This window comes from Chiloscyllium plagiosum, unplaced genomic scaffold (assembly GCF_037043375.1).
Source record: "Chiloscyllium plagiosum isolate Xiang-an unplaced genomic scaffold, Cpla_swu_hap1 HiC_scaffold_12, whole genome shotgun sequence".
NCBI lineage: Eukaryota > Metazoa > Chordata > Chondrichthyes > Orectolobiformes > Hemiscylliidae > Chiloscyllium > Chiloscyllium plagiosum.
Window position 1 is genome coordinate 106,225,609 of NW_028270150.1, and position 13,825 is coordinate 106,239,433.

At 43.7% G+C, this 13,825-nt stretch overlaps 1 protein-coding gene across 2 annotated transcripts; it reads left to right on the forward strand.

Annotated features, from left to right (window-relative positions):
* The first annotated feature begins 5,850 nt into the window (after positions 1 to 5,850).
* rgcc (regulator of cell cycle) lies at positions 5,851 to 13,064 on the forward strand. 2 transcript variants are annotated; one of them, XM_043694453.2, is made up of 5 exons: positions 5,851 to 5,962; positions 7,530 to 7,700; positions 9,207 to 9,278; positions 10,024 to 10,089; positions 12,034 to 13,064. In XM_043694453.2, exons 1-5 carry the CDS (start codon positions 5,929 to 5,931, stop codon positions 12,039 to 12,041), a joined length of 351 nt encoding a protein of 116 aa, XP_043550388.2. In that variant the 5' UTR covers positions 5,851 to 5,928; the 3' UTR covers positions 12,042 to 13,064. The 2 variants fall into 2 exon arrangements, with proteins under 2 accessions (XP_043550388.2, XP_043550390.2); XM_043694455.2 differs by having other exon boundaries at positions 10,027 to 10,089.
* The last annotated feature ends 761 nt before the right edge of the window (positions 13,065 to 13,825 follow it).

A 13,825-nucleotide genomic window follows, 5' to 3' on the forward strand; every position in this document is an offset into this window, starting at 1 on the left:
GAGCCCTAATAATTGATAAAGCTGCAGGTCCACAAGCTGTCAGGATAATTACTCATTGCTTTCTATCTGCCCCAATGTTATTTGCCTGGAAAAAATAATGCATTCTTTCCACATACTGGGCCCAGTCTTCTACAAGTGGATCAAACAAGTCAAGCCTCCCAAATACAACAAAAACAGAAATGGCTGGAAAAGCTCAGCAGGTCTGGTAGCATCTGTGGAGAGAAATCAGAGTTAACGTTTTGGGCCCAATGACCCTTCCACAGAACAAAGCTTCAAATAATGACATGATACCAGAAATGCTTACCGCAACTCAAAGATGATTGTTGCGAGTGAATTTTGTCAGGAGCATGCTTTTTGTTTGTCACCATTGAAATAACTCCACAGAGGCCAATATCCTGTCACCAAGTCACTCTTTATTTAAATGTGGAGAGTCCTTGACACTGATCCACCTCCCTCAGAGCGAACAGGATGCCTGATACTCAAAAACAAAAAGAACAAAGAAAGCCTGCGCCGATCCAGATCCTGTATCTAAACCTCTTACCTATTTTCTAAAGATCTGTATCCCTCTGCTCCCTGCCCATTCTATATCTATATCGAAACATCTTAAATGACACTATCGTGCCCGTCTCTATCACCTTCGCTGGCAACGCATTCCAGGCACCCACCACACTCTGCGTAAAGAACTTTCCACGCATATCTCCCCTAAACTTTTCCCCTCTCACCTTGAACTCATGACCCCTAGTAATTGAGCCCCCCACTCTGGGAAAAAGCTTCTTGCTATCCACCCTGTCTACACCTCTCATGATTTTGTAGACCTCAGTCAGGTCCTCCCACAACCTCTATCTTTCTAATGAAAGTATTCCTAATCTACACAACCTCTCCTCATAGCTAGCACTCTCCATACCTGGCAACATCCTAGTGAACCTCCTCTGCACCCTCTCCAAAGCATCCACGTCCTTTTAGTAATGTGGCGACCAGAACTGTACACAGTATTCCAAATGTGACCGAACCAAAGTCTTATACACCTGTAACATGAACTGCCAACTCTTGTGCTCAATACCTCATCAGATGAAGGAAAACATGCCGTATGCCTTCTTGACCACTCTATTGACCTGCGTTGCCAACTTCAGGGTACAATGTACCTGAACACCCAGATCTCTCTGTACATCAATTTTCCCCAGGACTTTTCCATTGACTGTATAAATTCCATTTCCTTTTCCATTTACTGTTCAGAATTCCTGTTCTTTTTTCTTTTTTTTTCTTTCTAGCAGTATTGCTTATTCCCCCCCCCCACACACACCCATGTCGTGTGTGTGCAGGTGTGAGACATAGTGAAAGACACAAGGTGCACAAATCTTTATTCAATTTCCACCACTAGGAAAGAACTCGTACTTTTTTTTTTCCTTCTCTTTTTTTTCTTTTTAAATTTAACCCCTACACTACCGCCTGAGTGTGGTAGTGCTTATTTTATCTCCAGTGTGTGTGTGCAGGTGTGAGACACAGTGAAAGACACAAAGTGCACGAATCTTTATTCAAATTCCACCACCAGGAAGATGGGAAAAACACCCGGATGGCCAGTGACAAACACTGCCCTTCACATCAAAGGGCAGTGCTGTGTGATCAAAACAGTGAAGGGGGGGGGGGGGGGGGGGGTAGGGACTAAATCAAAATAGAGTTGGAGGGAGAAATGATGCACTCCACTCCCTGCGGTGCCCACCTCTCCCTGAACAACTCCAGGGTGTTGGTGGACACCGAGAACTCTTGTTCTTATTTGTCAGCCAAGGCTCCCTGATTGGACCAGATTAACAGCCCCAATCAGGGAACTCATATTCTACGAGGTCCACCTGGCTGACCTCATTACAATAACTACACATTCCTGGTAAATATAATTATTGAGCTATTGCTGCAATTATCTTCTGTTTTCTCACAGAGACAGGCAAATCCAACTGCAGTTTGCATTGCTCACTTTCTGTAAAACATCCAGAGTGACTTATTTCAACTCCAGGAAACTCTTAGTAACTGAAAGAGTCATTATCACAAAAGGCAGACCCGAGTCAATTAATCCTAAACCCAACATGGAATTAGAGACTTTGATTCTGACAAGAGCCTTTATGGACCAGACCAAACCCTCTCAAAACATTCAGAAACTATTCTAGACCCTAACATTTTCTTATTTTAAAGATAAATGTAAAGTATTACAGTACAGAGGCAATTTGATTGGTCAAATTACTGGTTTAAAGTAAAACATATTTGATTCATCCACTATAGTTAAAGTGCAACAACAGAAAGACGGAATTGGAATAACTTCTATTGGAAAACTTAACAGGATAATAGATACAGTAACTATTACTAATTAACGTTCCAATACAGCAACATCCCATAAACACAGCTTTAGCAAAGGCCAATTCAGAAAACAGATTGTAACACACGCAACTTCAGTAGCAGGAAGAGAACCCCCAACTTTTGGCTATGTGTCGTCATTGTGTATAGGAATAAATCAGAAGACTAGAGGATTGCAAATGTTGTCCCCTTGTTCAAGAAGGGGAGTAGAGACAACCCTGGTAATTATAGACCGGTGAGCCTTACTTCAGTTGTGGGAAAAGTATTGGAAAGGATTGTAAGAGATAGGGTATAAGATATAATCATCTGGAAAGGAATAATTTGATTAGGGATAGTCAACACAGTTTTGTGAAGGGTAGGTCATGCCTCACAAGCCTCATTGAGTTCTTTGAGAAGGTGCCCAAACAGGAGGATGAGGGTAAAGCGGTTGATGTTACGTATATGGATTTCAGTAAATAGTTTATTAAGGTTCCCTATAGTAGGCTATCGCACAAAAAACAGAGGCATAGGATTGAGGGGGATTTAGCGGTTTGGATCAGAAATTGGCTTACTGAAAGAAGACAGAGGGTGGTGGCTGGTGGGAAATATTCATCCTGGAGTTCAGTTACTAGTGGTGTGCCACAAGGATCTGTTTTGGGGCCACAACTGTTTGTCATTTTTATAAATGACCAAAAAAGATGGGTTAGTAAATTTGTGGATGACATGAAGGTCGATGGAGTATGGAAAGTGCGGGATGATGTTGCAGGTTACAGAGGGACATAGACAAGCCGCAGAACTGGGCTGAGAGGTGGCAAATGGAGTTTAATGCAGAAAAGTGTGAGGTAGTTCACTTCGGAAGAAACAACAAGAATAAAGGGTATTGGGCTAATGATAAGATTCTTGGTATTGTGGATGAACAGAGAGATCTCGGTGTCCATGTACGTAGATCCCTTAAAGTTGTCACCCAGGTTGATAGGGTTGTTAAGAAGGCATACAGTGTGTTAGCTTTTATTAGGAGAGGATTGAACTTTGGCCGCAGATTTCAAATTAAAGGAAGGATGTGGAAAGGGTGCAGAGGAGATTTATCAGGATGTTGCCTGGTATGGAGGGAAGGTCTTGTGAGGAAAGGCTGAGAGACTTGAGGCTGTTTTCATTAGAGAGAGGAAGGTTGAGAGGTGGCTTAATAGAGAATATAAGATAATCAGAGGGTTAGATAGGGTGGACAGTGAGAGCCTTTTTTCCTCAGATGGTGGTGTTAGCTCAAGTGGACATAGCTTTAAATTGAAGGGTGATATATAGGACAGATGTCAGAGGTAGTTTTACTCAGAGAGTAGTAGGGGTGTAGAATGCCCTGCCTGCAACAGTGGTAGACTCGCCAACTTTAAGGGCATTTAAATGAGCATTGGATAAACATATGGGTGGTAATATAATGGTGTAGGTTAGATGGGCTTCAGATTGGTTTCACAGGTCGGCGCAACATTGAGGGCCAAAGGGCTTGTACTGCGCTGTAATGTATGTTCTATTTTCTGTGTTCTAAACGAGAGAGGGAAAAATAGCTTTAATTTCTTCAAGACTCCAGCAGCAATCACTGAAAGCTAAAACTTAGAAGTCCTGGTTCTGTGAACACTTGAACACACCCATTCAGTCTGCTTCTATTGTTCCAACTTTTAAAAACATCGCATGGCCTCATAAAGTATTTACTTTATTGGTTTTGCTAGACTGCTCAGCAGCTCTGCCTTAAAGTTTACCTTAAAAAAAAAGGACAATATACACCAATATACAGCATTGACACAAGTGTCACTAGGATAAAGTCCTAGAATTCCTTCTAAGGAAGCAGCTCACCATCACCTCCTCCAGGTTAATTGAAATAACTGCACAGAGGGCCGGTATCCTGTCACCAAGGTCACCCTTTATTTACACGTGCACAATATATGAACTCTGACCAGCCAGCTCAGAGCCAGTCCCTACAATGAGAAGACTTTGTAAATCTCCTGTTTATATTGATCTGCCGAGGCTCCCCGATTGGCCCAGATTAACAACCCAAATCAGGGATCTCATATTCAAGGAGATCTACCTTGCCCTTATTCCAGCCACTACATCAATAAATGCTGGGCGATGCCCACATCCCATGAACAAATCAATTAAAAACATTCATAAGGCAGTTCAAATTTATTGACTTTCATCTCCATGCCCAGTGCTACTATTGGTAGAGTATTGATCCAGATACTCTGGTACTGGATTCAAATCCTACAATAGCAGATGGTGGAATGTAGATTCAATTAAAAATTTGGAATGAAGAGTCTAATGTTGACCATGAGACCAGTGTTAATTGTTGTAAACACCGATCTCATTCGCTAATGTCCTTCAGGGAGAAAATCTGCCATCCTCACCTTGTCTGGCCTACATGTGGCTCCAGACTCACAGCAAGGTGGTTGACACTTAATTGTCGTCTGGACAATCCAGCCAGTGATGCCTGTATCCTGTGAACCAACACATAAAAAACGCTCAAAGGTTGCCTTAAATCAGGATAGAGGTTACATTCTTAACCACTCCATGGTTTTATGTGGATTTGCTAGTTAATTAAATAAAAGTTTACAGCACTGAACCAGACCATTCAGACCAATTGGTCCAAGTTTGCCTGTCTGAGTCAAAATCGTAGAATTATACAGCACGAACAGACCCATCGGTCTAACCAGTCCATGGTTACTTTTAAATGTTGTAATTTTACTTCCACTTTCTCTGGAAGTGCATTTCATACATGAATCATTCTTGTGTAAAAACATTGTCCCTCATGTCTTTTGTAAATCTTTCTAGTCTTGAAATTCTCACCCTAGGGAAAAGACACCTGCAATTCACCTTATCTATACCCCTCACGATGTTATAAACTTCTCTGAGGTCACCCCTCGACCTCCTCTGCTCCAGGGAAAAAAGTCCCAGCCTAAGGATGATCAGCCATGATCATATTGAATGGTGGTGCAGGCTCGAAGGGCAGAATGGCCTATTCCTGCACCTATTGTCTATTGCCTGGCAACATCCTGGTAAATCTCTTCTGAACTCTTTCCAGCTTAATAATATCCTTCCTATGACAGGGCGGCCAGAACTGGACGCAAGTGTCTCACCGCTCAGCGTGTCGATCTTTTCCCTTTTTGCCACTCATGTATTTTTTTTCTTATCAATGCATCGCACATCCCCGCCACCCTCTGGCTAAAAGAGGGTTCTCCTGAAATCCCCAGTGGATTTATTTCATATTTAGAGGTCCCTCCCACGTGGAAAGACATTTTCTCCATCTCTGTAATCGCAGAGAGTGGCCAGGCTTCACGTTGCTGCCGAGAGAGAAGAGCTGTCCTGTTCAGTGTGTTCCTCCCTGTGTGCAGTGTCGCTGTCCGATGTCAAACTGCAGAGAGGAAGACCCGGGAGCAGCAGCAGCAGCAGCAGCAGCAGCAGGGGGGAGTCCCGCCGTTACATCACCGCTGGGGGATTCCCCCGGCTGACGTAGACAGGAGGCGGGGCCTTCTCCTATAAAAGGAGGCGGGGGGTTAGTTTTAAGAAACAAGAGCTTGCAACGGGAGAGTCGACGCTGGAGTGCAGAGGGAGCTTACAACCACTGGGATGAAGTCGCATCAGGGCAGGAGGACAGTGGCATGTGAGTGAAGGCACCGAGCGCTGGAGGGATCTGTCCCTCATACACTCACTCACTCACTCACTCACTCACTCTCTCAGCCTGGGTCCAGCTGCTCCACATCCGCCTGGAAATAACACAGGGCTGCAATCTCACTGGGAGGGGGCAAAGATAGACCCTTGAGCATGAAGAGTAAGGAGATTCCCGTTTATACAAAAGACAAGTGGTGTGTATGTGTGTGTGTGAGGACATTCCTGTTCACAGACAGCGGGCAGGTTAATGTGGGAAAGGAGAAGAGGGGAGATTTCTGTTTGTAGGCACAGTATGGGAGAGGGAGATGAGGTAAGGGGATTCCTGTTTATAGACATCACAGCCCAGTGTGGCAGATGCGAAAAAGTGCGTTGGGCAAGTTCATGTTTGCAGGATCCTGAAAGGGCAGAGAGAACAACTTCCCTTTGGGGGGGGGAGAGAGTGCGTTCGGTCCTGTTCTCAGCGAGGAGGCTGGTGCAGAGTTTGCGGCGCTGAATGAGTCCACTCGGCCCATCGCGACAGGCGGCAACATAACGCGCGGGAGAGATCCCTTGTTGAGGCAGGCTTTGCGGAACCTTCTGTAACATTTTGCCTCTAACGAGAGCCCTCTGAGTTGACTATCTCAGATAATCTGCTGAGCCCATCAACTGCGATTTCGAAATGGGTGTCCAGCTGTTTGGGGAGTCTAATATTTGAACTGTTCCCCTGGACGGCGAATTCGACTTAAAACGTTTCTCCATCCCTTTTCCCTAATAGGGAACTGCAGAATCTACTGTATTTGTCTTAGCTTTACAGGATTTGGCTCATACTGGGTGACGTGGGGTTGCTGTTCAAGGACTCCTGCTGTTGTCTGAATGAGCCTTTCAGTGGACATGCTCTCTTGTGGGGTGTGGTCATTGCCAGTGAGGCGTCCATTTATTACTCATCCTGAATTGTGCTTGAACTGAGTGGCTTTCCAGCTATTTCTGAGTGCAGTTAAGAGGCAAGCATGCTCCTGTAGGTATGGAGTCACATGTAGGCCATGCTGGGCAAGGACAGACAAACAGACAGATAACTATAGAATAGGAGCAGGCCATTGACCCACTGAGTCCACACTGACCCTCTGAAGAGCATCCCAGACCCACCCTGAACCCTATAATCCTACATTCCTATAGGGAATCCCCACCTAACCTGCACCTCTTTGGACTGTGGGAGTATGCAGAGGAAACTTACTCAGACACCAGGAAAATGTTTAAACTCCACAGGCAGTCACCTGAGGGTAGAATTGAATCTGGGTCCCTGGTGCTGTGAGGCAGCAGTGCTAATCACTGAGCCACCATGCTGCCCACCTTACTAAAGGATGTTAGTGAACTGGATAGCTATTAACAATAGCTGACAGTAGTTACTGTGGTTGCCATCACAGACCAATTTTATACACCACACTTGCTCTTCTTTGAATTTTAAAATGCAGCTGCTGTAGTGGATTTGAATCGGTGTTGCCACAGTTAGTCTAGACTCTCGAGTATTAACTAGTGTCAATTTCCACAGTTTTGTAACTTGGCAAGTCTTGTTTCTGTTGCAGCACGGATGGAGGATGAAGATCTGACTGCTGTCCTCTGTGAGTTTAATGCAGTCATCGAGGACTTTGCCTCCCCCATAGAAAAGAGACATTTCCGATATGACGAACATTTAAGATGCATGAAGAGGCGGAACAGCACGAGCACAAGTGATGGTGGCATGAGTGACTCAGATAGTGAGTATTCAATACCAAGGAAGGTGTGGGTAAGAGTCCTTGATCGTTGTAGCAAAGCCAGAATGGAAATTCCCCACCTCTCCATTGCATTGTGTATAGTTAAATAATCTATTATCCAGAAGCTTGAAATATCCTATCTGACTCATTCCCCTTCCATGATGCCACTTTTCAGACTAATGATATTCAGAGTCAGAGGTTTACAGCATGGAAACAGGCCTTTTGGCCCAACGTTCCCATGCCATCCAGTTTTCACAATTAATCTAGTCCCATATGCCTAAATTTGGTGGTATCCTTCCATACCTTCCTATCCATTACTCGCCTCCACAGCTACCTCTGGTAGCCCATTCCAGACACTTTCCACCCTCTGTGGGGGAAAAAAATTGCTCCTTCCAGTATCTCTCCCCTCTCTCCTATGCCCTCTAGTATTAGTCCCCCCCTCACTATGGGGAATATGTCACTATCTACTTTCTCTATGCCTCGAAGCCTATAAAATCACCCATCAGTCTCTTACACTCCAGGGAAAGAAGTCCAGTCTCTCCTTCTAACTCAAACCTTCCAGTCCAGGTAGCATCCTAGTCAATCCTTTCTGCACTTTTTCTAGTTTAATAATAGATTTTCTATAGTCAAGTGACCAGAACTGTGTGGAGCACTCCAAATGAGGTCTTAAGTGTCTTGTGTAGCTGCAGCAAGATGTCCCTGCTCCATCCTAGTCTTCTGGATGAAATAAAAATTGAAGTGTTGAAGAGGACTTAATGGGTCTGGTAGCATCTCTACAGACCAAAATGAAATTGACATTTTGACTTCATTATGGCTCTTCCTTAAACTGGTGCTCCTCATCCTGCTGGGTGATGGTGATGGTGATGATCACATCTGTTTGTTTGAATGCCTCCACTCACAGATCCAAAAGTCCAATGTGGACTTGATTGGTTGAATAGCCTGCTTCTTCACTGAAGAGATTTGAAAAATTTCCTAAATATTAATCCTAAATTTGGTTTGACCAGTTTAATACCCTCAATATCCAATTAATGTACTGGATATATTTTCCCCCACTGCTTTGACTTGCATACCTGCTGTAAGATCTTTCTCTGACCTGCTTTTCAGAGCTGAAAGGTTCTTTCAAAATCAAACTGAACACCAGGCATAATCCCTGTGATTTTACCCTGTGTTAAACTTCCTGCTCCTAAGTATCCCTGATTATTGCATCTCTAACTTGTACACTTTAATTTAATGTGATTTCTGTGTAGTATTGAATCAGGTTGTTCTGCATTGCCCCCTCTCCTACTCACTTTTTTCACTTGATTTGTGATTCTATCCTACGTGCTGTGAAATTATTCTATGCAGTGTACAAAGTGCAGGACCTTTTCTACCTCGGTGGGCAAGGTTGTGGCTTTTTGAACTTCTGAGGCAAATGAACCAGCCTCTGCTTTTTCATGTTTACATACTTTGTGTATGTTCCAGCGGAGTGGTTTTAATGTTCGTTCCTGTTCTTGTTTTTTAAAACGGCAGGTACAGACTCACTTCAGAAAGACAGCTTCAGCAACAAGAAGCTTAACAGTTGCACACTTTCATCTCCTAAAGGTATTATTGCTTTGTCATATTTAGCTGATCGGCCTTGCTGTTCAAGCATTGATTTCTGTAGTTTGTGCTGAGCCGTGTAAACCAGTAACTTTTGTTGGAAAAGCACAACGTAAACTTGGCGAGGGGTTATTTAATGGAATTTGAGTGCCCAGTTAATGTTTGCTGTGCCAAGTTAACTGTGCATGGATTTGGCTTTGGTGACTGGGATGTGGGCATCACTGGCAAGACTGGTGTTGATTACCCATGCCTATTTGAACTGAGTATCTTGCTCAGGCCACTTCAGAGGGCAGTTTAAAAGTTAGCTATATCTGGTGTGGAGTTGTGTATAGGCCAGACCAGATGAGGATGGCAGATTTTCTTCTCTAAAGGACATGAGTGAGTTGGGTGGGTTTTTACTACAATGTTTCATGGTCACCATACCAAGACTAGCTTTTAGTTTGAACCTTATTTGCTGCCTTTTGTGGGGTTTGAACCTACACCCCCAGAACACTAGCCCAGGCCTCCAAGTTGCTAGTGTTATTACAAATGCAGCACCATCTTCCCCCTGCAGTATGTGCAAACCAATCCAGTTCTTTACAATAAACTGCTGGCTATAATGGTCATGTTTTTGAAAAGTTGTCAGTCCACCACCACTATAGTCTGATTTTTTTAAAGCAAGTTATATAATCAGCAGCTCTCCTTGCCAACAGGAAAAACAAATATTGTCAATTCCAATTTAACAAGCTTCAATCGATTCTGTTCTTAGCAGCAAAGCTGGGAGACACTAAGGAACTGGAAGACTTTATTGCTGATTTGGACAGAACTTTAAAAAGTGAGTATTTTTGTTTTATTTGCTGTACTCATTTGCATTGAGTGCTCGCAGTGTACTGATGAAGAGAGACCTTGATTGTGCAAAACATTTTCCCAGTTTCCAAATTGTGATAGCACCATAGGAATGGGAGGATGCCATTCAGCCCATTAGCATGCCCTGCATTCAATACTGTTATGGCTGATCAAACCATCCAACTTTCCCATCCCCCACAGTTGTGTCCATCTTGAGTAAAAATGCTTCACATTTCAGACCCAAAGATATATACTCTGCACAAATCTCACCAGGTTAATGTGGTGCAAATTTTAAAATTAACTTCAGCAAAGTTCTTCCCATCCAATATCTACTAGAACTTGTACAATATATTTGTGAAATGGAAGAACATTCTGCTGTAGGTGGAGATTAGAACATAGAACATAGAACAATACAGCACAGAACAGGCCCTTCGGCCCACGATGTTGTGCCGAACTTCTAACCTAGATTAAGTACCCATCCATGTACCTATCCAAATGCCGCTTAAAGGTCGCCAATGATTCCGACTCTACCACTCCCACGGGCAGCGCATTCCATGCCCCCACCACTCTCTGGGTAAAGAACCCACCCCTGACATCTCCCCTATACCTTCCACCCTTCACCTTAAATTTATGTCCCCTTGTAACACTCTGTTGTACCCGGGGAAAAAGTTTCTGACTGTCTACTCTATCTATTCCTCTGATCATCTTATAAACCTCTATCAAGTCACCCCTCATCCTTCGCCGTTCCAACGAGAAAAGGCCGAGAACTCTCAACCTATCCTCGTACGACTTCCTCTCCATTCCAGGCAACATCCTGGTAAATCTTCTCTGCACCCTCTCCAAAGCTTCCACATCTTTCCTAAAGTGAGGCGACCAGAACTGCACACAGTACTCCAACTGTGGCCTAACCAAAGTCCTGTACAGCTGCAACATCACTTCACGACTCTTGAATTCAATCCCTCTGCTAATGAACGATAATACTCCATAGGCCTTCTTACAAACTCTATCCACCTGAGTGGCAACCTTCAAAGATCTATGTACATAGACCCCAAGATCCCTCTGTTCCTCCACCTGACTTAGAACCCTACCATTAACCCTGTATTCCACATTCTTATTTGTTCTTCCAAAATGGACAACCTCACACTTGGCAGGGTTGAACTCCATCTGCCACTCCTCAGCCCAGCTCTGCATCATATCTAAGTCCCTCTGCAGCCGACAACAGCCCTCCTCACTGTCCACAACTCCACCTATCTTCGTATCATCTGCAAATTTACTGACCCACCCTTCGACCCCAATAGAGATTGTTACAGTATTGTGCTCAGATTATCCATTCATAGAATCCCTAGATGTGGAAGCAGGCCATTTGGCCCATCAAGTCCACATCAACCATCTGAGCAGGTTGGCCCTTACCGCATCCCTGTAGACTTGCATTTCCCATGGCTAATCCACCTAGCCTGCACACCCCTGGACACAATGGACAATTTAAGCATGGCCAGTCAACTAACCTGTGCATCTTTGCACTGTGGGAGGAAACTGGAATAACCAGTGGAAACCCATGCAGACCCTGGGAGAATATGCAAACTCCAAACAGTTGCCTGGCATTGGAATTGAACCTTGGTCCATGGTATTGAGGCAGCCATGTTAACCTGATCTATTCTGCTGCTCCTACTGATGGGGGTGGGGAGTGGGTGCTGAATTGCACATGTTTGAGGTATTTCCCAGTGGAAAGCACATCTGTTTGGGTAATAAGACCAGTTTGCTAGGCTATAGAGATTTAAGCTGGAAATGTGTTGCTGGAAAAGCGCAGCAGGTCAGGCAGCATCCAGGGAACAGGAGAATCGACGTTTCGGGCATAAGCCCTTCTTCAGGAATGAGATTTAACACTGCACTGAAACTGAAACTGAACTTTTTCCTGCATCACATTAATTTACAGGTATGTAAGAAGAGCAACAAAGCCTACACCTTGGTCCTGGAAAACCACAGAAAATACTCCATCAAGAATATGTCACCTTTACTAATGGCTGTATTTTTAAGTTGGTAAAAACAATGACTGCAGATGCTAGAAACCAGATTCTGGAATAGTGGTGCTAGAAGAGCACAGCAGTTCAGGCAGCATCTGAGGTGCAGTAAAATTGACGTTTCAGGCAAAAGCCCTTCATCAGGAATACAGGATGAAGGGCTTTTGCCCGAAATATCGATTTTGCTGCTCCTCGGATGCTGCCTGAACTGCTGTGCTCTTCCAGTGCCACTAATCCAGAATGTATTTTTAAGTTGTCTTGGGACAGATCACTCAATCAGTAAATACATTTCAGAACAACTTCTGTTTCAATATTTTTAATATTTGCATGCTATACATTTTACTGAAAGAGTTTAGAATCCATTTTTCTAGGACAGAAGTACTATGATGGGTGTTCCCATGGTGATTGGCAGAGGAAGGCCATAGGTTTGAGAGCAGTGGCGAGCAGAGATTTAGCCATGGTTTGGGAGACAAGGCTGTGGCACATGAGGGAGAGAGGTTCTGGTTTTGGGCATTGCTGCAGTTGTACAGGACAGTAAATCTAGGTATTGGAAGGAGCAGGACTGCTTTCATTATTAAATTAGTCAGCATCAGGTTTGTCCTTGGTCTATGTGAGCACATGTCCTGTCCACCATATTAAATGAACTGGTTTCTAGGCTGGTGTTCCAGCAGCATATTAAGTAAATTTTGAAAACGTGCCTTTTTTAAAAAAGTCATAAATGACAAATGTTGTGGCCAGTGATTGTTTCACATTGAAATATATGAACTTGTAAAATGAAACATTTACTGCATTTTGAAGTCTTTGTATGTGTATATAAACTAGACAGTACATACAGTGCAAATTATTGCAAAATGAAATGTATTGTTTACCAATTTTCACCAGCATTGCATTTTGCACATTGACTTCCTGTACTTGAACATTTAAATAAATGTTTTTGGCTTGAAAATGTTTTTGTTTCTTCTTGGAAATGTAACTGTTTACCAGGTTTGATCTGTGGTTAAACTGCATGTCAAGTATCAGATTCTTGTGGCACTGAAACGGGGATCTCAAATCTGCCAACACCAAGTGTTACTGCCTTGAGCTATTTTCAATTCTTTAAAGCTGCGTTGTTTAAGTACCTGCAAGCTGAAGAAATTCCGAGTATCAGATATGACTGCCCGCCTTCTGCTGTAAAGGGCAGAATGATGTATGGGTTAGATAATCACTTCATTGAAACTATATTTTTAGACAAATATCAGATTGCCGCCAAGAGATTTTTTGACTGAGCTGGGATTAGAAGCATATTTGCTGTTTTGTTTTTTCACTTGAAACCACTTTTGGGAATGCTGCCTGGATGTTTGGGTGTCTCTTACTGACAAGGCATGTATTTATTATATTGTCGTTCACAGCCACAGTCCCCCAAAATCACTTCAACTGGTCGAAATGCCGCAAACATGGATTGCTGTAATATAGGAAAGGAGGCAGTTTCCCTCAATAACAAGTACACCATTTTGAATACTGTGGGGTGGGGGGGAGGAAAGAGGGCAAGACTTACCAGAGGTCTCTGGCAGTCTGTCCCTTCTGAGCAGCAGGGAAGGGGGAGAGGAGCAGAGCATTAGTCATTGGGGACTGGGTAGATAGGAGGTTCTGGTGGGAATGAGACTGACAGTTGGTGTTGCCTTCCATGTGCTGGGGTTATGTCTTGGGATTCAAGGGGAAGCAGCCCCA